Below are 25915 nucleotides of genomic sequence, written 5' to 3'. Positions count from 1 at the left end.
GCCCTGCGGGAGAGGCCTGTGGTTCCTCAGCTGTGGCCGAAGTGTTAGCAAGACATTTGGCCACAGATCTAGATCCATTTGTTTCATGTCTTATCTGTTTGTTTCCTGTGCTTCTAAAAGCAGCAGCAACAACAAATTTTAACTAGAGATGGGAAGAAAAGGGTGTGATTTATGGGCCCCCTTTAACTCCAACCGTGAGAGACGGCTCTGAAGAGAGGCTAATGGTTTTGGCTTCAGATGGGTTAAACAGGAAGTGACAGGAGGCCTTCTGAGTGAAAATGCCCAGTAGGCAGTGGGAGATGTGGCACCAGCATGTCAGGATAATAAATAATAACCATACTACATGTGGCTGTGATCCTGGGTGCCATGTGAATGTGTTTATTTTATTTTAACACAGCTTATTATCTTTGTTAAGCATTTTCCCATAGGAGGATTAGCCAAACAGCCACAGGTCATGTGTCTACTTGGACATAACCAATAGCAGGCAAATTAGCCAATGTTATAATATCATTAAAGAAGGTTGTTTTTGCAATCCAAACCTCATTTAGCCCAAAGCGATGAAAGACTCTAGAAGGGAATAAAAGGCAACTGGTAAAGAAAGCAGAGAACGAACCACAGTTAGTCTCAGTCTGTCTCGTTTATTAGGTCAGAAGAGGTTGTGGTAATAATCTGCTTAAGATCAGCATTTCTAAAATCTGAGGAATAAATATAGAGCCGCCATCGGCCCCTCCACGCCAGGTCTTATCATGTGCTAGGAAAAAAATGCTGCCCAGGCTGCACTAGCCTGGCTTCTGTCCCTTCAACGTTCGTTAGATTTGAGAATCCACTGTGTGTGGGATCTTTTATTTGAGTTAATGACCAACTAATAATAATTATTGTTATGCAAATAAAAAATAACATTCTAAAAGTTCTAAAGAATAAGATTTATGAGGAACTATCAACACAGGAGTAACGACATCTAATCCCAAGAAGTACTGACCAAGAAGCCAAAAAACAACTGTGAGATAACATGGAGTTATGGACTCACGAGAGCCCTGAACACCTAGAGAGAGCGTGACGCATGTCCTTAGAGCCTGGCATTAGCGCTCAGGATGTCTGCATATGTTTATCAGTGCTGAGATGCCGTTAAAGAGAGCAGGGCAGAGGAAAATTTTATAAGAATGAAAGGGACTGGCAGAGTTGTGGTATCATTTGGGTTGTTATACTGGCTCCCCACAGTTTTCAAATGACTTTTAAATTATTACCTGTTGATATTATTATGATTTTAATCATGTCAAGTTATATCAAAGTCAGTTCCTTGAATTCATTTTGGAGAGTTTTGAAAACATGTCTTCATGCCACTGTTCTGTCTGAGGATACAAAAAGATGTCCTGGCTGCATCAAGGAAGTCTGGGATGCTTTGTTATGAGGGCCACCTAAGGTGGGCTCTGTCTGAGCCCTGGCCCGACTCAGGTGGTCAGCAGCACCTCCATTCTGGCTCGGTGTCAGCTCTCCAGTTCCCTTCAGGGAGACCAGGATGGGGCTGAGCAGCATATAACCAGAGGCACAAAACTGTTTAAGGCCCCAAATTCATTCAGACATCACTCGAAGCAAAGTGTAAAAACTCGGTGTGCAGGAAGCCTGGCTCTGCAGTGATTTGTCTGGGAAGCTGTAGGAGGTGCACCCACAGCTTTCAGCATAATATGTATAAGTGACTCTTCAAAGAAAATAAATAAGATTGAAAAAAAAATCAAGTACTTCAGTGGCAACCTACGTGTTATGTGAAAGAGTAATATTTAAGCAGATAGGTGATGAGGAGGAGGATAATGACGATGATGGTGATGGTTCTATGGCTGGGGTCCCATTTCACTCCATTTCATCACACCCTTTCATCCTTCAGGCCTCCTCATGCACTGTTGCCTCTGCCCTCCTGCCTTCTTCACCACCTGGCAAACTTCTACTCATCCTTACAGCCTCAACTCAAATATTCCTTCCTCTGAGTCTTCCCCAGGTAGCATTAATTGCCTAAGTTATTCTCTCCTCTGTGCTCCCTTCATGCCTTACATATACATCCTTTAAGTTGAACTATAACTACTTTCTATATATGCAAGTTATTATTCCAAGAGGTGGTAAAAATATAAACCACGTCAGAGCTGATTTACATAAAATCACAGGTGAAAGATCCATAATGGACTAATGAAAACAGTAGAGATTTTGAGGTATATCTTCAGCCTCAAAGCTTCTATTAAGGAAAATTTCCATGCCAGGTGTCTCTGTAAAAGGTAACAAAAGGATGGATGAATTATGCAACTGGTTACGCGACATATCGTTCTGTATAATGGTTCTTATGTTATTGATTTATTGATTTATTTGTTTAGTAAACATTTGTTGAGAAGCTATGTGCCAGGGAATGTGCTAGGCCCTGAGGAACACATGGTGATTAAGACAGACAAGGTCTCTATTGTCATGAAGATTATACCCCAGCACTACGGATAAAAATGAGTGGTGACCACCATGCTAAGATACTAACAACCATTTATTTAGACTTCATTGTCAAGGTACCAAGTAAATCCCAGTATCCCAATGACATGTCCCACCACTCCTAAAATCAAAACAAAAAACAGACATCTGTTTTATTCCAGTAAGTTTCATCATTTTAACAATTACTCAAAAGACTGAAAATAATTCGTAACCCAGATAAAGGAAATCTTTACAAAGCTCCTAGTGGTTTTTAGAAATTGCTGTTTAAAAATGTATGCTACAAAGGAGTTTTTGACCAGACAGCTGTTTCAAAGAACAATGATTTCATGTTTTAAGACTAACTTTAAAATTGAGATGTCTTTGCCTTCCAGGAAAACTCAGCAGCTGTGGAAATTATTTCACTTCTCTTTCTTTCACATTTTACTGGATTTAATTTTAAGGGGAAAAAAAGATATAATAGAGAAAATTGCATGCAACACAGAACAAAACCTATTGCAAAACAACAATTGCACATTTTTAACCACAAGGAAAACACAAAGACAACCCCAAATCTCTTTTTTGCTGAGGAAGGAAACAATACAGCCCCTTCTGAATAAGATGTGCCTCCTTCCTTGACAAACTTAGAAAACGACCCCGTAAATCTCAATAAAATTCAGGTTAACTTGGATTTTTATAGGAATAGAAAGGAATAACTACAACGGCTTCGAGAAGTAGCAATGGAGAATCAGTCAAAATCAAAGAATCTAAGTAATTGTTGCCTCGTACTCTTCATTAGTCAAGTTCCGCCAACCACTGTGCCCACTTCTGGAATCCAACTAAAGCCATGGGTCCCACCGGGGAGGGGGCTGGAGACAGCCTCCAAGGTGACTGAGAGGAGACAGATGAGGTTAAAAGGCCAGGGGAAGATGATTTCAAGATGAAACTAGCAGGCAAAACACTGTTTGCAGCAATATGATTCCCCTTGCATTTTAGCCATTGCTACAGAGGTGAAAACTGAGAGGAGACTGACAATGTGGTACAGAGATACGAGGAAGAATTTTCTGGTAATTCAAATTAACTTCTGATAATCAGGTCTCTCTCAGTGACTAGCAAGGATCTAAGGTGGCTGGCACCTGGAAGAAAGATGCTCTGGAGTAAAAAGGTGCAGACTGATGCCATGCTGCTGGAGCTGTGTAGGCATAAACAAAGTTCTGACGCAAAGGTGAAGCCTGAAGCCTGAGACAGCCCCCTAAGCTTTCCAGGTGCCTGGACTGGAGTACTGTACTCTTCTTTTCCCTCCCTATGAGGGACACATGTGGGTTTCTACTGGGAGTACAGTTACTAGACAAGAATGAAGAACTGTATCTTCAAATAAGAAATCTGAGACTATCTCCAAGTCTAGTTAAGCCTAGCACCCCAACGATCTAACAAAAGATACTTCCTGATAGAGATAAAGTCAGAGTGACTTTTAAATACATGGAGTAGGTAGATGGTTATATCCTACCCAGAATGTCCTTATCTGCCATCAAAACTTTCACCAAACAGTTATTTTTCTAGCAGTTTCATCCTTCCGGGTCTTGAGAGCTGTAAGTTTCTACAAGAATCAGCATGATGTGACAGAAAGCACATAGCCTTCGGAATCAGATGGAGAAATTCAAACTCTGGAAGTTGTTAATTATATGTTAGTTTTGTGACTTTCGGCTAAATTACTCAAGTTCTCAGAGTCTTAATTTCCTTGTTGATAACTGAGGATGGTACTAGCTAAGTCGTAGTATTTTTGAGAATTTGAAATAATGTATGCAAAACATTTGGCACTGTGCCTGGTAGTAATTACTATTAAAAATGCAAATGTTCCTGGAGAAAGTTATTAGCTCACAAGGCAAATTTCAAATGACGTAACTAACTGAGAAAGGAAGACTAAAGAAGGGGGTGGACAGAATGAGCAGCGAGGATGAGCAATGGACGAGATCAGTCACAAACACCAGCGACTCCACAGCTCTGCCCTGAGCTTGGTAAAAACACCGCAATAAACAGTAATGGAAGCAAGTATAATAGATTTTCGTCTTGCTGATATATTTTAGACATGGTCTTGCTTAGAGGTGAAATATGACATCTCTTGGTCCCTTTCAATTCCAACGTTATGTAATTCTACAATTTCAGAGCAAAGAAATGGGATGACCAAAAAGCATGTTAGATTTTTCAAAGTATCACTGAGGAAGAAAGAAATACAATACTGCCAAACAAAGACGCTAACATTCGAGAACAGAACTGTAAATTACGGAGTTGGGTCTGCAAACCAGCTTGAATTGTACAAAGATTAAGCTTGTTAATATACTTTAAAATGAATAATAACTACTTATATTAAGTACAATAGATATTTACAAAGTAATTTACAGTGCTAAGCAATATGCATCAACACTTTGGGCTCTAAACCACTTTGTAGGGGCAAAGGGCTAATCCAAGGAACGTGTCACCTTCTGGCTCAGCAAGTTTTAATTACACTTATATTGAGGAAAATGGAGACACTGGCTCACAGGTTACCCACTCTGTATTTGGGGGTACCATTTTCCTGGTGACTCCCCTCTTGAGATTGACATTGTGATGATTAATTTATGGAGAATGGAGAAAAGAAACCAATTTCAAGTGGATGGTTCATCTGGAACCCTGTCATTTTATGATCTCTTGGAATAGTCCAGCATCCTCCTGGCCCCTCTCCACGTATCTCACCTCACCTCCTTTCAGTCCACACTGTGTTTCATTAGAAATATAATCCTCTCCATACTACTGTGAACTCAAGTCGAAAACTCTGGAGGAATTCTTTGTTCCTTGGCTTCAAAACTTTTTCAGACCAGCTTCAAAACTTCCTACAATTTAATTCTGCTAACGTATTCTCTCTCCCCATCGTCACACACCGAGAAAATCTTATCATATTCAGTTTTCATAATTTCCAGTTGTGAATAGACTCTATCAAAGCTAAACTTGCTGTTCCTTGAACACACTCTTCTCTCTTTGGCCGTGACTCCCCATATTCCAGTCTTCAGATGTGCAATGCCACTTCAGTCTAGTCTTTTCACCTCACTCATGACGACATTTCAGGATAACTTAATTAATAATGCTTGGCTTGAACTACTCCTCTTATTTCTCCCTCTGTGTGTGTGTGTGTAAAACTTGGATACTATTAATTTTCATAATTTGGAGTTTTAGTGACTCTCCTTACAAGCTTTTCATAGATGCTTTTCTGGTTCACTCTTAATATTAACCTGGAATCTCTTTTGGATGGCTTCTTAAACATTTAACAAAATAAAATAATAGATGTAAAATTTAATTGTAAAGTATAAAGTGCTATATAATTATTCAGTACCATTTTTTATATCCTCACAGAACATACAGTTACAATTGAATATATGTTGACTGAAATATAAGACTGAGGGAAAAAATCAGCAAGCAGCAAGCTCAAGGATATTAATAAGCAATACCAAAATCCACTCCCTCATTCACTCACACATGCATTCTTTTTTTTTGAGGAAGATTAGCCCTGAGCTAACATCTGCTGCCAATCCTCCTTTCTTTTTTTGCTGAGGCAGACTGACCCTGAGCTAACATCTGTGCTCATCTTTCTCTACTTTATATGTGGGACACCTGCCACAGCGTGGCTTGACAAGTGGTGTGTAGGTCTGCACTCAGCATCCGAACCGGGGAACCCCAGGCTGCCGAAGTGGAACGTGCAAACCCAACCGCTGTGCCACCGGGCTAGCCCCACTTACTCACTCATTCATTCTTGAATAACTACTATATGCCAGGTGCTGTTCTGGGCACTGAAGAAATAGCAGTGAAAAAATGAGATTAGATTCTTACCTTCACAGAATTTATACTCAAATGCGGAAAACAGAAAACAAAAAATGAATAAAAATATCAAAAAGCAATAAGTGTGATGAACAAAATGGAGCAGGAGAAGGGGACAGAACGATGGAAGTGCCTCTTTAGAAGGAGATCAAGACTGATGACACTTGACAACAGCAATTTAAATGGATCAAGGTCATGAGTTTGCTAATGGTTTTGTGTGAATTATTTATTTTTATTATTATTTTTTGGGGGGAATTATTCGAGTGCAAATACCCACACACTCTACTGTGCATATGCAGAGATGTAAAAGACCCTGCCTTGGGTATTATACTAGTCTACTGTCCAAAGTTACTCAATGAAATACCTTCTAAGCTTTTGTATTTCAAATGAACACGCTTCTACCATAAACATCAGTGTATTAAAAGGAATTTTAAAAGCCCGAAATAATTTTTCAGTCCAACATAAAACTATTATCCTCAAGCTTTCTCACGAAGGAATTGCACCCTCCCAAGGTAATGAAGCATCAATCCTTTCCTCAACACTCACACTCATTCATTTCCTACACTGAGAGGAGAAAAATGACATATGGTCTGGCAGGATTATGTTTATAAAAGCAGATTGCAATGAAAAATAGCAAAGCAAATTTCAGCAACAAGTCCCCAGGTTACACATGGGGAGACTGATCTTATAGCCTAGGGAAAGTCACAGTGATAATAGAAAGAACATTTTAACCTCCAAATTAAATCAATCACTATGGTCTGCTGGGGTTCTTCTCTAGACAGCATGTGCTGGGTTTGCTATGGGAACACAGCAGAACATTAAAGGTGGTGAAGTCAACGGTGCAGTGTGACACAGGCTGAGTTTGTACGCTTATGCAATAAGTCACACGCTGATGCTCCTAATTTTTAACTGAAGGCAGGATAAAGCAGAAGTGTTTATGAGGAAAAGAGTTAATGAATCACAGAAACTTGCCTTCTCCACCACGGCATGTCAAAGAACAAGTAGTGAATGTCTTGCTGAAGGCAACCATATTTATTACCTATTATGAGACACTAATGGCAGCATGTACCCCTGAGAAGCAGCTATACATTGTGAATTGTGATAAAAATTTAGGGGATATTGACTCTGGCAAAGAAAAGAGCCATTTATGCCTCTAAGGATGATAGACTGTAGAGCACTTGGCCATTTTAATTCTATTGTACTGTGAACAGAATACAAAAGTAGTTATACTGGGGCTGGCCCCGTGGCCAAGTGGTTAAGTTCATGTGCTCCACTGCAGGTGGCCCAGTGTTTCGTTGGTTCGAATCCTGGGTGCTGACATGGCACTGCTCATCAAGCCACACTGAGGCGGCGTCCCACATGCCACAGCTAGAAGGACCCACAACGAAGAATATACAACTATGTACCGGGGGACTTTGGGGAGAAAAAGGAAAAAAATAAAATCTTTAAAAAAAAAAAAGTAGTTATACTGTTTTTGGGTCAAAACTAGGATCTACCATAACAGTATTCTGTGTGTGAGAGAGAAGCAGGAAACATATCAGAAAAGGCAAAGAGGGCTTCCTTGCAATCAGTCTCTGAGCTCACAGATGCTTTCCTTCAGGAACAGGCTAATTTTTGATGCAGCCATAATTTTATATAAATTGTTTGAGAAGTATCTGTACCACCTCTCGGGGCTAATGTAATCTATTAAAGTCTATAATTGACAGAACTGCAGTAGGGTATGCTTTCCTTTCAAAGAAATGATCTTGCCTTTTGTCTCATTTTTAGTTCTCACATCCTTTATTATAATTTACATCAGTTTACCTAATATGAAAGTGAGAATCCCCATTTCTGATTCTGGAAATACTCTGACCCTCCAGTTCATAAGAAGAATCCCAGAGGCAAGTTGAAAGTTTCAATTATAAACAGTGGTATCACATTTGACACTGGAAAATTATAATTAACATGAATCTCACTCATCAAGGACAGTTGAGGAATGCGCAGTCATATTAAGCAATTTAATTTATATATAAATTAGAATGTGTGTAGGTGTGTGTGTGTAATTTCTGTGTTACAAGATTTCACAGAATTACAACCTAATTTACACACACATCTTGCCAAACATAAGAAACTCTAAAGCTTAATAAAGCACTTCAGACTTCACCCTATTTAGGGAATATTAGCAAAATAAGTACTCATAAAAACTGTAGGGAAATAGTTGTGCATAAAACAGGTTCTTCGTAGTTAATGTTGGGATGTGCCACAGAGGTTATCTGAGCCAAATTCCCCCATAAGGCAGGACTCTCCTCTGCGACATCACAACAGGTAGGATGGACCATTCATCCCTTTTCTCCTGGGACCATCTGGGTTTATTCCAGGTATTATTCCAGCATAATTATTAATAGTGCCCCCTTTTACTCTCCAAAGTGATGATAAATTATGATCATCCTGTCAGTAAGTTGCTATTTAGCTTCCGCTCAAAGTGCTCTGGCCACAGGGGAGGCTTGCTAACTCACAAGCAGCCCATCCTATTTTTAAAAACCTATGATAAAAATACAAAATATATAATACATGTAATACATAAAAAAGTAAAAAATATTAAAAACCTCTTTCTGATGATGAGCTGATATCCTTTCCTGAGTCACTTTTACCCATTACTAACATGATGCTCTGGGAAGATAACACAGAATGTGAATCCTTCAACTCTGCAAGACAACGTTCAATGCTTTCCTTAAACATAATTGGTTAACCACAAATGCCAGGTTAAATATGAAATGGCTCAGTAAGGAAATACTCTCTAAGGAGAAGTTTGTTGGAAAATAAAAGTCATCTTACATTAATAGGTGATTTTTAAGGAACTATATTACAGGTGTTCTTATGGGAGCAAGGCTGACAGTTTCCTTTCTCAGGTCTCTGGCTTAGTGCTCTATCTGCATTTCCATGGGCTGGAAACCAGTAATTTGTTTTTGGAGTTTTACACCAGTCAAGTCATGTGGAAGAAAAAAAATCACTCTTTGGAGAGAAGACAGCAGGGCAAAGTGGTTCTAAAAAGAACAGGGAGGTTAAAATATCAATCAGTGTATCTTTCTCAGCAATTCAGGCATAAGAAGCAGCCACATGGACGGGGTAGGGATGCAGAGCTGCGGCAAAATTCACGTATTTTTCAGGGAGCAGAAGAAAATTAGATTCCGTTGCAAATAATTAATACTAAAATAATGTTATTGTCAAATGATGTGGTATGGAGTCTGCACATTCTTGTTCAATAAATACTTATTCAGATGATAGTTTCTTTGTTAAAATAGAGATGTAGTTAATTGCCATGCATTTGATCTATCCAATAATTTGACATCATTTTGTGTTTTATAGGAAAAGCCAAAATCAGCATCCGGACCATGGCACTGAGCTGAGGTGCAAATGATGGATACTTCGAATGACTTTACCTGTTGAGCTCACACTACTGTAACTAGCTCCACTGTGCGTCTAGCAACAGCGACGCAATGATAGGCTACAGCTGTCTAGGCATAGTTACCCTCTCAGGGAGTGTGTTAGGCAAATTCAACTCTATCTTTGTGATGGTCGCCATCAGAGCAGTATGTGAGTTCTGAGAACCGCTTGTTACCAGTCTACAAATACATAGGTAGAGAAACTGAGAAGAAGCAGTTGGAAGCTTTCGTAGCAATCTGACACTGCATGACATCCAAACCATGATCCACGGACGAGTCTTACTGAATAGGGTTCAGACCAGTGTGGGTGTTGTTGAGCTCATAAGGTGAGTCACATGCAGTGCAAGTTGCATATCGCCTTGTATTGGTCTGCAAGAGACTGATAATTTTTTCTAAAAAGTTCATGACCAAAGAAAGTTTGAAAAGCAGTGCTTCAGGAGTAAATTCTTAAATTCCTGAGTCTTTTGATTCAAGATGAAGGATATCAACCAAATAACCCTTTCCATATATAGCATGTAGTAAAAACTCATCTAAGAGTAGCTCATTATTTCCTGTCTTCCATCACTTCTTAAGCCTATCACAGTGGAGGGGAAGTAAGCAGGGGAATTTGTGATATCTTTCCCCTGGATTACCCAAGGGATTCTCTCATTTGAGACTGAGGCCCTGCGTCCTTTCCCTTTTTGGACAGAATCAGAGAGCAAGTGAAATGTCTATATTCCTGGTCATAGGGCTACTCTCTTTCATCACATCTGCATTTCCACACATGCTTCTTGGAAATCAACACATTTCCAACATCCTTCTCTCCTTTTCAACCCTAAACTATTTGATGATTTCTCTTGCTGGCACCATCTTCATCAGTATCATCACTGATGAAAGAGCCATGGTAGATAAGGGGAATAAACAAATGCTCTGGAAATTCCATGACTGTTTGGGGTTTTATTTTATGGGGAGAGTGGGAGGAGACTGAATGGCATGGCTTTGGATTCCTACAATAAATGTCTCTATCAACTCAGCCTGAAATGAGTTTGACTTTCCAGATGTGTCCTGTCTTCAGTCTTTGCTTTAAGATAGGACGTAGAAGACAAGTAAAAATCAAAATTGGTAATCAGTGGATTCTTGGTTCTTCAGAACTAAGAAAAGCAATCAAGAGACTTACTTACGCAATAATCATCCCCATTATGGCATGAAAATGAACCTTGAATTGATATCACATCACTAAATCATTACATCATGTATTGCCTAATTCTCAAAGTATTGTCTGTAGACTCCTGGGGTCCCCGAGATTCTTTGGGGATTCTCAAGGTCAAAACTATTTTCATAATAATATTAGTTTGTTTTTTTCACTTTCATTCTGTTACGAATCTACAGAGGAGTTTTCTGGAAGCTACATTGCATGTGATGATATCAGTTGGGTAGTTAATGGAAGGGGAGCTTTGTGCACTCATGTTTTCTAGAATTTTCAAAGGTAGGATGTGCATTTTCAGAGATTAACTCATTTGTTCTTAGTATTTCTACTGTGTCTTAATAGCAATTTTCATTTATACCTGCTATAATCTTTGTAACCTCATTATTATCTAATAAATTGTTATTTTGAAATCCTAAAGTTTACCTCACGCCTATGTGGAGACACACAAACATACATGTATACATTTTTGTCTTGTTTTTCAATACTTTAATTAAAAAAAATCTTCTCTAAGTTTTAAAATTTATTTAGATAAATTGATCTATTCAGTTTATTTAAATTTTATTTATGTAAAATATTTTATATTTTTTATATAAAAATTTTATAAATTTATTTAAATTTTAGATAAAATTTATTTACCATTTATCTAAAATTTATAATTTAGTATTTTTTCCTAAAATAAAAGGAAATGTATTTATATTTTTCTTATGTTTAAAAATAGCTCATTGGCTTAAAAAAAGGAAGATTTGAAGATTCAGTTTTTCAACCTTTAGCTGCAACAGCTACATCTAAAGATGCTGAAAAAGATTAAAACTGACATGTCAGAAAGTACTCTGACTCCTAGAAGGAAGTCAATCTAATGCAAAGGAATCCAATGCAAAGAAACAGGACAAAGCTATAAATACAAAACAAAAATGAGATGAAAGCTATTCCTTTCCCTTGGCTTTACAGATGTTTATAATTTAACTTACTGTCTTATGCAACTGAACATTTTTGAATGGCCTTATAATGCCAGTTGAGTTATTACTTTCCAGTGATAGAGTAACTTGTCTAATTAAAGATTTAGTTGCTGACAAGAAGCATGAGTTAAAAATCTTATTTGCAGAATTAAGCTTTTGCCTTAAAATGGACGAAGGTAAAGAGTGACTACACTTGTTTTGATTCTATTTGTCCAGTCCCAGTATCAACTCATCCTCAAAGAACTTCATTCATACGAATGCTTCTGAACAAACACAAGTGTTGCTGAAATAGTCAACGTGTAGAATAATTTTTTTGAATTTCATGGTTTATCTTGCAACAAATGTGTTAACACTTGCACTGATGGTGCAAAAAGCAAGGGTTGGGCGCCTTAGCAGCCATCAAGACAACGTCATAAAGCCGACGTTTGTTGCCAGGCACATACAGTTTTTAAAATGGCCAGTTTCACTTAAAGATATCCTGATGAAGCAGTCAAAATATTAATTGCATTAAATCTAGACCCTGAGTACACATGTTTTTAATATTCTATGTCACAAGATGGGAAGTACATGTAGGCGCTTCTGCAGCATCCTGAAATGGTGTCTCGAGCAAAGGCACGTGTTCAATTGAACTGGAAGCACAAGTACCTGCTTTTTTTTCACAGGATGCCATTTTTATTTGCAAGTCTGACTGATGGTCAATCCATGGTTTTGAAAACCTGAGTTTTTGGCAGAAATCTTCTCAAAAATGAACAAAATGAGCCTGTCACTTAAAGGAAGACAACTGGCAGTACTTGTGACCAATGATAAAATTCAGCCTTAGAATTTTGGAAAACTGTTATCTCCCACCATGGGCTTGACAGCTTCTCCCTTTCTGATGAAATTGGTGATGATATTAACAAGTGTAATTTTTAAATACTGCATAATGAAATGTAAACATTTGAGAAGATCTGTATAAATTAGTGAACCAGTATTTCCCAAATGACAAATGTATGATGTTACAAAATCATAAGTAAACAATCCATTTACAGTGCACGATGGATCAATGGATTAATGTAATAGAATATGAAAAGTTCATTGGTATGATTTCAGATTCCATATTGCAACTAAACTTTCAGAAACTATCACTTGTCGAGTTTTGGTGAGGTATCAAAGAAGAAAATCTGCAATTATCTGAAAAGGCTATTAAAATACTCTTCCCTTTCTAACTACATATCTGCGTGAGGCCAGATTTTCTTCATATACTTCAACCAAAACAACATATTGCAACAGATTGAAAGCAGAAGCAAATATGAAAACCCAGCTGTCTTCCATTAAGCCACACATTAAAGAGATTTGCAAAATTGTAAAAAAAAATAATGCCACTCTTCCCACTGATGTTTTAAGATATATTTTTCCATAAAAACACACAATTTCTGTTAACATGAAATGGATTTATTACGTATTATTTTACATGATTTAATAAATGAACACAAAAATTTCTCATTTTTAATTTCTGACAATGGATATAATTGGAGGTGTGCTAATAAACCTTTAACAACTAGCTTTCCATTAAAAAAAAGCCACGGTTTGTAGCATTTGCCAATTTCTGTGGTATAAATATACTCTATAGTCAATTTTAAGCAACAACGTGAAGTCAACTGGTTCACAGAATTCCTGATATAATCCACACAATCCGCATAAACAAAGGCTCTTTGAAGTCTGCAACAATTTTTAAGAGTGAAAAGGGGTCCTCAAACCACAAAGTTTGAGAGCCATTGGCATGGATCTAATGTGGCCAATTTACTTTAAAATTCACAACGTAATCATCAAAACACAGAAATATTTTAACTACCTTAATGCACTGATAGAGTAACCCAAGTCACGCAAGCCACTATCTATTTTCCAAAGTCAAATCATTCTATAATATTAAAATGAGTTGGGGCTAACATCTAATAGTATAATGTCCGTCTCTCATGCTCTGGTCTGTGAGAGATTTATAGGCATGGAGTGAGGTATGGATTTAACAATCTCACTGACAGCAAAGGCAGATGCTCTGTTTGAAGAGTCAAAACCACTGTCCACAATTGCAGTGTTTGAAACTATTCCTTTATACGATAGTACTTTCCTCAGATTCTAAGAAATAAACATACACAGTTTCAAAATTAGAAAAAGAAAAGAAAAGGAAAAAACTCATTCCAGTTAGGCTCTGCAAATATTTTCTTTATGAAACCATGCATCTGCTCAGAGTTAGCTGCAGAGGGTGACTAACATTTTCTACCAAGGCTTGTGCCGTGTCAGTTCCCTTTACTAAGGCTGTGTGTGTTAATTAAAATTAATTACATGTTCCAGTAAATAGTTTCCCTTTGAGTGCAGCAAATTGAAGCAGAATAATATAATTTATATGCAAGGTATATAATTAAAACTTTCACAATATTTTCTCTCAGCAGGTATAGTCACTAAGGACATTCTTTATGGGTAAGTTGGTTCCACAGTAAATCAAGTGAGGAAAAATAAAAATATATTACACATGCACTGATAGGTCACAAAAGGATTCCTGATTTGTAAATTGATATCATAAAAGCCAGACTTATAATTAATATTCTTGAGTACGTGATTTGAGGGAGCTCAGTGATCTTTGTATAGTTTTATGTATCCATGTGTTACTTTGATTTAAAGGCATTTTTGTTTATTTTCCCCCCAAACTCAAGAACTCCTCGGCAAGGTGTTCCAGCTTTAGTAATAAATCAGGACAGTATATGGTAACCCTGGTAATAATGGAAAACAGTGTGTCTGCCAGAGAGGGCCATGGATACACTGTTCAACATAACTAGATCTAAGCAGCAATAGATTTGAACAATAACCCTCTTTGGACTTTTTCTGTTTATTTTCCTATTTGATGTAAGTTTCTCCTCCAACATACAGACTGTTTTACAGTATTCGATAGGTCATCTCTAAAGACCTGATTATTCCAACAGGTAGTAAAATATACCCTTAGTTTTCTTTGTTTGTGTTCTTGGGAGGCCTCGAAGACTGCCAAAGAAATTTAGGTGTTGAGAAATTTCCTTCAGCCTAGACCCAGCTAGGGAAATTTTCACACCTCTGCTTATTCATGTCTTAAGAGCTCTTCCCCGCAGGTTGCTCTCTGAAATAGCTGCACGCCTGCCTGTCTCCCCGCCGGCCTCAGCGCGGGGGCAGGCCGTCACCAAAGCCCACCAAGCTGGACGGGGACGCTGCAGCACACAACTGCCCCCTCTCCATCCTCGCTATCAATAGTGAACTCATCCTTTAGGATCAAAGCCTGAGGCAACCCAGTTAATATCTTTAATCCAGTCATTGAGAATGACTAGTTTTCAAAAAGAAAATTTATTTTTTTTAACAAAAACTACCAATATAATCTTGTTTATAAACGATCACATTTTTAAGGATAGTGGATCATTTGTACTAGTCTCTTTTAATGAGGATCTGTCAGACTTTCTCCTGCAACTCTATCGTCACAGCGTCTCATTTACAGACTGCATCTTGGAACTGTGCATATGTTCTTCTGCAGCATGTCTGCAACTAGCAATTGCTCCGCTATCATTAATGAACACAGCTGGGGCTGTTTTATGGTCCCCAAATGGAGGCACACTTCTGTCCAAGCCAGTATTTGTCTGGAGGGGGTCGTGGGGGAGGGGATTGCCCATCAGCACAGAGTTGTTCCGGGAAGTAGGTGGGGAGAGGGCGGTGTGTTTGTTCTGAAATCCTAGAAGAAAAGTAAACTTGCTGTGAAGGAAATAATTTCTTTGTGTTCTTGAACTTTACACAGCCATGTTGGGCTCATTCATCAAGACAGCCCTTGGACAGAAACCTCCTGAACATGAATGCCTCCAACACTGACCAAAATCCTTGCTGGTGCTACTAATGGCTTGAGACACAGCTCCAGTTTAAATCCTTGGGAAGAAAGGCACTGAATCTAGCTTGCTGAGTTTATCCCAGCAATTCTTTTGTTTGAGATACACAAACGCTCCCAGGGAGCACAATGCCTAATTCCCCTAGAAAAATGGACATGGACTACGTTCAGGTGTTTTAAGCATGAAGAATTTCTCCAAAGCCTTTTAATGACATTTGAAAAAGCTTAAAAGCACCAACTTGCTATCTTTCTCCCTCCGAAAAGGCAGAAACAGTCATCCAAGTAGGGCATCATACTCCTATTTTCATTTCAGAGTTTAATCTGAAAACCAATAAGAGGAGAATTTAAACTGATTGCTTCAAGCCACAGACATTTCATACCCAAGCAATTATGTTGTCTTTCAAGAGAATCTATCTTAGCTGTGAAATCAATTGTCACAGAGTTAGTTCACAGAAATATTACCAAATCATATTTGATTTCTGTCTTAGTGTGGTTGGTGAATCAAATAAATCAAACGGGCAGACAATTTTGGTTCTCCAATCCATCTCTCTCCAGGCTCCCCTTTGAAAACTTCCATCCCTCTCCTCTGGTGTACCTAGGATTTCCTAATGATGCTATTTCACAACCAGAGAGACACTCATAGAGGAAAAAGATGCAGTAGTGAGAATCGGGAAACTATTGTAATATGCAGGATCAGAACCATATGACAACAAATATCTTAGCAGTGAGAGACTGGAACAAAGGAAGACAGTGGACACAAAAACAGAGCTCTCTGATTCAAAGATTTGGATTTAACAGCTTGCAAGATATATCGTGTCCTTTCATGGACTTGCTAAACATGTACTCCTACCCAGCTCCTCAACAGGGAAAGCACAGGGTTTATCCTTCCAGATTTATAGAGGGAAATAAATATTACTGTCATATCATGAACTCACAATCAATAACTCTGCGAAAGTCCTCAAATCTCTGTCTGACCCATGTGAACTCAATAGGTCTAGCAGAAACAAGAAGCACCAAAAACTTACGAGCAGAAAACTAAAATCCTGTCTTCTGGCTCTCTGCCTCCCTAACTTTCAAAAGCTCTCTGTATAACAGAAAACCTGAAATTTGCTAATACTTTGCCAGAGCGAAAGAAGTGAAGATTTAGAAAGCTGAGTGTTGATATCCGCAAAACATTTCTGAATGACAGAAGTAAGATCATGAGAACAAAATCAAGAAAATTTACAATAAAACATCTCTATTTTTTTCTTAAAGGACAAATGTCATGGAATTCTGTTCTATTAAATTCAAACAAAATTCATTTATACAGTCTGCATGTAACAACACTCTCAAGTTCTTCCTTTTTAAATGAAATATGTTTTGCGTGTGTGCTAAAACTATTTCCTCAAAGAGTTTTCAGCTATATTTCCAGCTTCAGCCCGCTTGCACCTGAGGCACTAGGCTTCTAGAGCTTACCTACAGAATGCTTTTTAATGGTAATTGGCATTATTTATATCTTCTACACACAGCAGAGGAGAAAAGTTTAATATCCATCCATTCATTCATTTGCTCATGTTACTGAGCTCCCACAATCCCCAGGCACTGGGTTAAGCCCTGAGGATAAAGCACTGAATAAGATAAACAGGCTCTCTCACACAGAAAGGCGTCTAGCAGTGGAGACAAATACCAACGACATGGTTACATTTTAATTAATTAATTAATTTATCACTTCCTTAAAACTGGGAAGAAGTATAAGGTGTTAAAATGTTGACTTAATACATTCCCTTACTTAAACACATTGTTGAAGTGCTCCTTCAGCAAAACCACTGACACTGACATACCCGTTTACTCATGGCTCCTTAGGACAATGCATCAGACTTCAGTTGGTCTCATATCTAACAGAATTATTTTTGATACATTTTGATAAAGTATGGGGAAAACAAACCTTTACATCACACCTGAAGTTACAGAAAGGGTACAATGAACTGGATAAGTCAACTGAGAATAGTAAAGAACTTTTACTCTAAATTGATTTTTTCCCCTCCACCAGGTACTCAAAATTAGAGGGTATTACAACACCCCTATGTGGAAAGACGACCCACCCACACAACACGGGAAAATGCAGGACAACACAAATTTCATTACTCAGCTTGAATTGGAAGACTGGTTACCAATTGAATCCTCATCTGACAAAGAAAACTCTTCTTGCATCAGAGCATTCAGAAGATAACTCTCACTTAGTATTCTATGAGGCAAGAAGAAATATCTTAAACTTTCTTTGGAAAACAGTGGGGTAAATGAAATGAAATAACTTCTCCAGGTGTCTTATTTTCCAAACACAAGCTTAACTGCATTGTATTCCTTACACAGTATTTCATTTCCTTATATAAAATACTCTGTTTTTACTCTACTGAATTTCCAACAAATATGAGCCTCTGCCATCCCTATTTATGGAAAAGTAATTGCTTCCCTTTTAATATAGATTTGACATTCCACCACTTCCAAGTGAGAATGACCTTTTAGAAAGGCATTGCACACCACCTTTTGCCCAGCATATTTGTTTAATTAAGCACTTTTCCAAACAACTTACACTCCAAGCACAACTTAACATAGAAACATAGCCATAAAGGTATATAAATAAAAACCTGACTCCAATTCCTTTCCAGCTAACAAGTGGAAAAATGTACCACTCAACAATGAGAATAAAGAGCCATTCTTCTCGGAACGCCTAAAGAGTTCACGCTGGCTACAGGGCAGCATTATTTGACATTTATTGAGTGTCGGCAATGTGCTGGGGACTAAGTGGAGTAGGGAAACATCCTAGAATCACCTTCTGTAGGAAAAGAGGGGAGGAGGGGAATTGGAACACATGGTAATGTTGATAAACTATATCCTGAATTGAAGCTACAAAGCAGCGTCAGAGAAAGAATGCCTTATTTTAAAAGAAAACAGAGCTGGACAACCCCAAGGGGTGCTCAGAAAATACCATGTGGCTGCCCTACAAACCCCCTGGACAGACACGGATCTCTGCTGGCTACCAGAGCTGACATACCTTGGACCAAATGGGCCTTAGCATGACCTTAAAAACGAAGCCTGCCTGGGGAGAGCAAAGACCAGCACAGTGAAGCCATTATCTAGACATGCTTCTACCAGAGAAAACATGGCATTTCTAACAAAATCAAATGGAACAAAAACCTGGGGGGAACATTCCACTCTTTGGTTTAGACGCTGCTGCAAACAAGTTTAGGAATCTTTTAACTCGGATTTTCAAAACGATTGGGTGACGCAGCGAATGTGAGAACAAAGTATTGCAACATGTCAGTCTGCCCAGATATCTAGGACGCCCTTTCCGAAAGGCTCAGAGGAGGGCTGGGGGATGCGTATTCTCACCTGGAGTTTTTGTAAGCTAAATCAGCCTAGGTGTAAAATTCACTCTCCTCGAGAGCTAAAGTAACTGAAACTAGTAACAATTTCTTCCATTTATAAAAATCCTAGCACTAAAACACAGTTTAGAATGGCTTAAAAATCTGGTCACTAGACTCATAAAGATCATATTAATTCACCAGGACACTGAAGGCTTTTTAAAGAAGGATGTGAAAGGCCTCAATTCCCACACACCTGACGATTGGGGACTACAGAATAACTGTTTTAAACTTTATAGTGAAAAGGTGAAACAGCAACTGAATGAGCTCTTAGGAATAATGCAGTGATACAAGTAGCAATGGCTAATATAGGTCTTCAAAAACTATAGCAAGGGGACCGGTCAGTTCCATGTTGGGCTTTTGCAAATGAGACTAAAAGCATTCCACGGAAATTTGTAAGATCTAATCGCAAACAGAAATACCTACACAAGAAGTTAAAAAATCGCTCCACTCCTGCTCATTTAGGAACAATTCCAATTAAAATCACGTGGAATCCCTGTTCCACAGTGAATATCCAAACTATGGTATCAGAGAGAGCCCTGGATCAGGCGACATCAGACCTGGGTTCCAGTTATAGTTCTGTTACTAACTGCTTTTATGACTATACTCCAGCACTTAAGTACTGGAATGGAATACACTATCATATAATGTGGTTAAAGGTTATTTTATACACTATAACCGATTTGTTTCATGCGTAATATTCTTCAACTAGACTACCTTTTCTTCCTTTTTTTATCTCATCACTGATTTCTTAAATTTTCTGTCTTGAGTGAAAAATGAATGTTGTATGACACTCACTGGTGATTACCAATGTCATGCAAAACAAGATCACATTTGCATTTCATTGAGAGCACCAAGTCCGATATGCAGGGCCGATAATGCAGAAATGCCTAACAAGTACTTTGGAATGAATAATAGAATAAATATTTATTTACTGAGAAAATAAACGAGAGAACAGGAGAATGACAGCTGTTTCTCTCTAATTGGTTTGTAAAACATTCATGTCTGTAAACACAAAGAACCCCAGGTTGGCCTTCCAGATTCATTTTTATCACAATTTTCACTTCTCTGGGAAGTTGGAAACACAGTTTTGTGTTTCTACTATGTAATGGTAATAAAAGCCCGCTTCATTTTGATCAAAGTGGCAGTATGGACAATTTTAAAACTCTTTCTTACAAAACATCTAGAATTGTTGAAAAACATTATTTTAAATGCCTAAGCTCTCTCTGAAATGAAAAAACCCCTTAAGAGCCAAAAAAAAGACCCAAGAGGAAATACATCTTCTGTCACTTTTGCCACTGGATTGTATCAGTTTCAGGAGCCAAAAGGCTTGGATTTTAGTGGCCACAAAAGGATAGAAAACATGATCTTGGGATTTATGTGAGAGCCAGGAGTTTCCAAAAACCACATCCTCAGAAAAAGGATGGATTGAAAAAAAAAATCTGTCCACTAACAAAGAAAGACACAGGCAAGTTTGTTTTGGTCTGGTCACAGATGGAGAGGTTATTAGTGAACTGGAAGATAGAACTAAAGAAACGACCCAAAATTAGGCACAAAGAGATATATACAAAATAGAGGGTCAAACATATAAAGAACAGGATGAAATAGTCTAGTGCATGTCTAATAGGAATTCTAGAAGGAGATTCAAGAAAGATCAGAGATAAGACAAAAGTCAAAGAGATAATAATACACAGTTATTCAAAATTTACGAAAACCATGAATCCTCAGATTTAGAAAAAAACAATGAATCCTAAGCAGACAACATAAAGCAAAACACACACATAAACATGTTGTATTGAAACTTCAGAATTCCAAAGACAAAAGAGATCTTAAAATCAACCAGTGAGAAAATACAGATTATCCATAAAAAGGAGCAACAATTAGACTGGCAGCTGACTTCTCAAAAGCAGAGTTAAAGCAAGAATATAGGGGAACAACAACGCCAATGTTATAAGATAAAATAACTATCAATCTATAACATCCAATTGCAGTATCATTCAAAAATGAGGGCAAAGTAAAAACATTTTCAGGAAAACAAACACCAAACTGAGAGTAACAACCAAGTAGCACCCACTGACAGGATTTCTACACGGTGCACTGCAGTGGAGGAGCACAAACCAACAGTAAACAGTGGGACGCAAAAGAAAAAGTGAACAAAGAAATTGGCAATCATGTCAATGAACCTAAACAAGCACTGCCTGTGTGCACCAATTATAATTTTTGATTAAAGTGGTAAAAAAGTAAGGTGGAACTGAAATACTGGATAACAATAATGTGGGAATCAGGAGAGATTTATTGGAGCCAAAGTGTTTTAAGGTCACTTTGGAAAGGGAGTAGAAAGACTCACTTCAAATTTTAAGTCAAAAATATTAAAGGGATGTCTAAAAAAACAAAAATAAAGTATATAACTTCTAAGTCAAGAAAAAAATAAATTAACCTGAATGAGAAGAAGAGAAAGCAGGAAAGGAAGGAGGGAAAATAAGTATAGAAAAAGCAGGGTAAAGAGAAAGACCACAAAAAAAAAAAAAAGAGTAAAATAAAAAAAGAGTAAAAAATTAAAAATGGTAAAGAGAAAGGCAAAAATTAAACTTCAAATTAAATTCAATAAATCAGTAGTAACAATAAAAAACGTAAATGGACTAAACTCACTAGTTAAAAGAAAAAGATCTCACAGATTAAAAAGAAACAAACTCAGCTATGAGTCTTCCACAGACAGGAACATTCACAGTACTGTTAGTATACCTGGGCCCATCAGTCTTGCTTAATTTTTTTCTAGTTATTTCATCTATCACATTTTCAAATTTCCAGACTACCCAGATTTTAGAAGTTCAGAGTTTTCTTATTTTGGTGACTTGCTCTTTTTAAAATCCACAGCTGTATTTCATCTACAAAGATGCTCTACCATTGTCTGTTTTTCACCAGTGAGTGTCATACAACATTCATTTTTCACTGATCTTAAGACAGAAAGTTTAATAAATCAGTGATGAGATAAAATAGGAAGAAAAGGTAGTGTAGTTGAAGGATACTTTGTACCAAGTCCTTTTATAACCTTAACTTTCCAGGTTGACAAAGGACTCAACTGTAGTCAGACCTCCTGTGTGGTAGTCACACTTTGCACTCTGCATCTCAAGAAGAAGGCTGAGCACATCTCCGCAGATTCCTTCAGGACCTCCCAATTCTGCCCTGCTCTGATGTAAACAGTACCAAGACACACTACTGCTCCCTCCAGGAAATCTTTTTATCCTTTATCATTTTCAGCATCTATTAGCTGGCTACTCTCAAATAATACTAATCTATAAAAAAATCCCATCTCAGTGTCTGACAGGGCAGTTGTATTTAATTTTCTTCCCCTTGATTCTTTAAATGACTTGCTCTTGTGGTTATTCTGAGTATTTTTGTATTATGAGTCATTCTGAGCAAGTGCCTGGGAATTTAGGAAGAAGGTTTTGTTTTGCTATTTTGATTTACTGTATGATTGACCCTGAGCCAGTCATTGAACCTAATCAAGGAATTTCATTCATTGCTAAATAAAGATAAAAGGCCTGGGTTAAAATTAGTCTCCGCCACCTAATGACTCAGTCTCTTAATAACTGACTCATAGAAATTAATTAGCTTTTACCTATAACATTTCCATTTGGAAAAGATCTCCTTTATTATCCTTCCCTAGTTGTAGCACTTTCACATCTCTCTGTCTGTCCCCTGTTACCTCTCCATTTGTTTATCTAACTTTACTGCTCAGTTTCAATGAACAACCACAGCCCTCCATGATAATCAGCCCAAAATTACGTTTTGATGCTGTAGGTGAGCAGCGGTAAAAATAGATAAATAAATAAATAAATAAATGAAAGGAAAGAAAAAGAAATACAAGTGGAAGGAAAAGTAGACTTAGACACAGAAGCCATGATTCAGGGTTATGCTCTCCATGTGCTAATTTCGTGATTTTAAAAAAGTCAGTTACCTTCTCTGAGCTGCATTTCTAATTTATAGAATGGTAACCACACATCTCCATCTTCTTCTTCTTCTTCTTCTTCTTCCTCTTTTTTTGGCGGGGGGGAGGAAGATTGGCCCTGAGCTAACATCTGTGCCAATCTTCCTCTATTTTACATGTGGGATGCTGCCACAGCGTGGCTTGATGAGCAGTGTGTAGGTTGGCACCTGGATCCGAACCCACGAACCCTGGGCCAGCAAAGCAGAGTATACAAACTTAACCACTGCATCACCAGGCTGGCCCCACACAACTCCATCTTCTTACCTCATGAGTGATTGTTACAAAAACCAGACAATGAACATGGACATAGCTTTTAAAAGCCATAAAGTACTATGCATTTGTATTCACATTAACTGAATAATCCTATCCACTGATGCAAGAATTTAGTCTGAGACTTATGAGAAGGTCTTATGTGATATCCATCCAGGCTAGACAGATACTATTAAAAATTATAACTGAGTAATTTATAAATATATAAACCATAAATTCAGGACAAGGAAGATTTTAGAGTAATGAAATGTAGTTTAAGAATGGAAGCAGCATGATTTTGGTGTGTGCTGGAAATCCAGGGAATAAAGCAATTAATACTTGAAGATCTTCCTTATTTTAAGTTTTAATCATTTGAATCTATAACCAATGGTGGATGCCAAAAATACAAAATGAATGAAAGGAAAACTGAAGAGTTAGGAGATTTCAAGGTGGGACCCAAAGAACTACTGCAAATCTTGTCTCTGGATCATGTAGAAATTCAAGGGAAAAAGTCTGAAGACAGGAGCTGCTTCACTTGCTCACCTTTGTTCAGTATTAAAGAGCGCAAAGATATGCTTGCTAGACATAAAGCTCTTTTCCACATCTCGCACTTTCAGGTTGTCCAAGGGGAGCATATACTTCTTTTCTTTTTCCTATTAAGAGAGAGAAGAGAGAGAATTGGTTTTAATAAAAGATCTTGCAGCATGCCAATGGCAACATACCACCTGAGTTGGCTAATACTTGCTTACAATATCTTGATCCCATCACACTCTATTTTGATACCAGCTACCAAGGAGTAAAAGTTATCTGACAGAGGAGACTCCAGTGATTCTCCACACGTGGTGGGAAGAATGAGGGAGGGCCAGTGCAGAGGAAGGAAGAGCTCGGTGATGGAGAAAACACATGGTCTTCTATCCTTTCTTCCTCATGTGGGTCCCCTTAGATGTTTTAAAATGTTAGTTTGATATTAAGAATTTAGCCATCTGTTAATATTTAACAAAAATGTTCTGGTCCTAATTCAATGAGAAATGCCAGATGGATTTCATTTCATATTTTATTTGCAGCCTAAGCAGTTTTGATAGCCAGTGCTGGCAGGGGACTGAAAGCACAAGGACCCCGGTATGAATCACCCCCTACAAACTATGATAAAGCACAGAAAACACTTCCTTCGTTTGGGTCTAGAATAAAATGTGGGTCCAGAAAAAAAATGATTCCATTAAATTGTGGAGCACTTTGAGAAAAAAGAATCCATTAGTAGTGGACTGATATTAACCAGAACAAATTATCTTTTAAAATTTACAATTCTTTAGGAAGAAAATTGACATTGGAGAGGGAAAGTCTGCAAATGGGACCAAACTGGTCTTCGTAAAACATACTGAACGGCAAAGAATTATTAGAAACGTTTACTTTCAGGGACTGGCCCAAGGGCAAGATTATCATATGTATAAATGCCTAACAGCCAGTATCATAGGAGAGAGCCAAACACTCAGTCAACGTCCGTTACCAGGGGCATTTTAGCACAGTGCTTGTTAAACAGTAGTCTTCTGTATGGTCCCAGCCTATACCTCCAGTGCTAGTCCTGAGAAAAAGCCAGACTAGACTCCAGAGGAGGGGAACATGGAGACTTAGCCACAACCTTTAATAAACACTATTAATGTATTTCCTGTGGGAAATCCATGCACTGTACAGATATGTTTGATATAAGCCTTTTTGTTCCTGCAGCTGCTACAGCAGCTCCTTGAGAACTTGTGGCTAGGCTTCATAGTGTGGAGCAGATTTCCCGTGTCTCCTAGCCAGCCTGTGGGGGCCATGTTGTCTGCAGACCCCATAGAGAATTACTGCAGGGAGTATCCGTGGCTTTGCCACTTCTTACTCCTAAATGAATCAAGGAAAGTTAGGCAGAGCACACGGGAATAACAAGGCAGAGAGAAATAGATGACTAAAGAAATAGAAGGAAGCTAGTTGGAGAACAAAATGGCTGTCCTGGAAGACAATGTCTTCAAAGATTAAAAAAAGATAAAAGAAACTAAATGGGAGTGAGAGAAGCCTAAGAATATGCACGAAAAAGCAAAGCACTGGAAGAAGTTTCCAATGTTTCTTGTACAAAAATTAATAATATATTAGCAAACACAAGGATATTCCAAATAGCAAAATAAATAATTTAAGCAAATGAAGTATCATAGTTGAGTCTAACTTCTTTGAAACACTTGTCAAACTATGTTAGGACAGAATTCTAAGAGGCAAGATTGTAGATCGAATGAAAAGCTATCCAATACATAATCAAATGAAAATGCTTGAGACCCAGGGAACGTTTTTTTATTGGACATTTTTCAATGCCCTAAATTTAAGCAGCTGGATTTTTTAATGCACCATCCTATTCAACCTTTTGAAATGATGGATTCGCCTTTTAATGAGAAATCTGCATTTCATTGTAAAGATGGAACACAATGTCCTTGGCATGTTTTCTATAGAAGTAGGCTCCCTTTTGTACTGCATTCTTTCCCATATAGTGAAGACTGAAAATTCTGCAAGTTTACGTCGGATATTAAACACTGGAGAAATA

The 25915-nt window shown here is 37.9% G+C and overlaps 1 protein-coding gene across 6 annotated transcripts in view; it reads right to left on the bottom strand.

Moving 5' to 3' along the window:
* Positions 1-25915, bottom strand: part of DNM3 (dynamin 3) — a 510159-nt gene that overhangs the window by 127483 nt on the left and 356761 nt on the right. For all 6 annotated transcript variants that reach the window (XM_046681889.1, XM_046681886.1, XM_046681888.1 and 3 more), the window contains one exon: positions 23896-24005. In XM_046681889.1, coding sequence (XP_046537845.1) covers positions 23896-24005 — 110 coding nt within the window. The remainder of the gene's footprint in view (positions 1-23895; positions 24006-25915) is intronic.

Source organism: Equus quagga, chromosome 13 (assembly GCF_021613505.1).
Source record: "Equus quagga isolate Etosha38 chromosome 13, UCLA_HA_Equagga_1.0, whole genome shotgun sequence".
Classification (NCBI taxonomy): Eukaryota; Metazoa; Chordata; class Mammalia; order Perissodactyla; family Equidae; genus Equus; species Equus quagga.
This window is presented reverse-complemented; position numbering and strand designations above follow the sequence as displayed.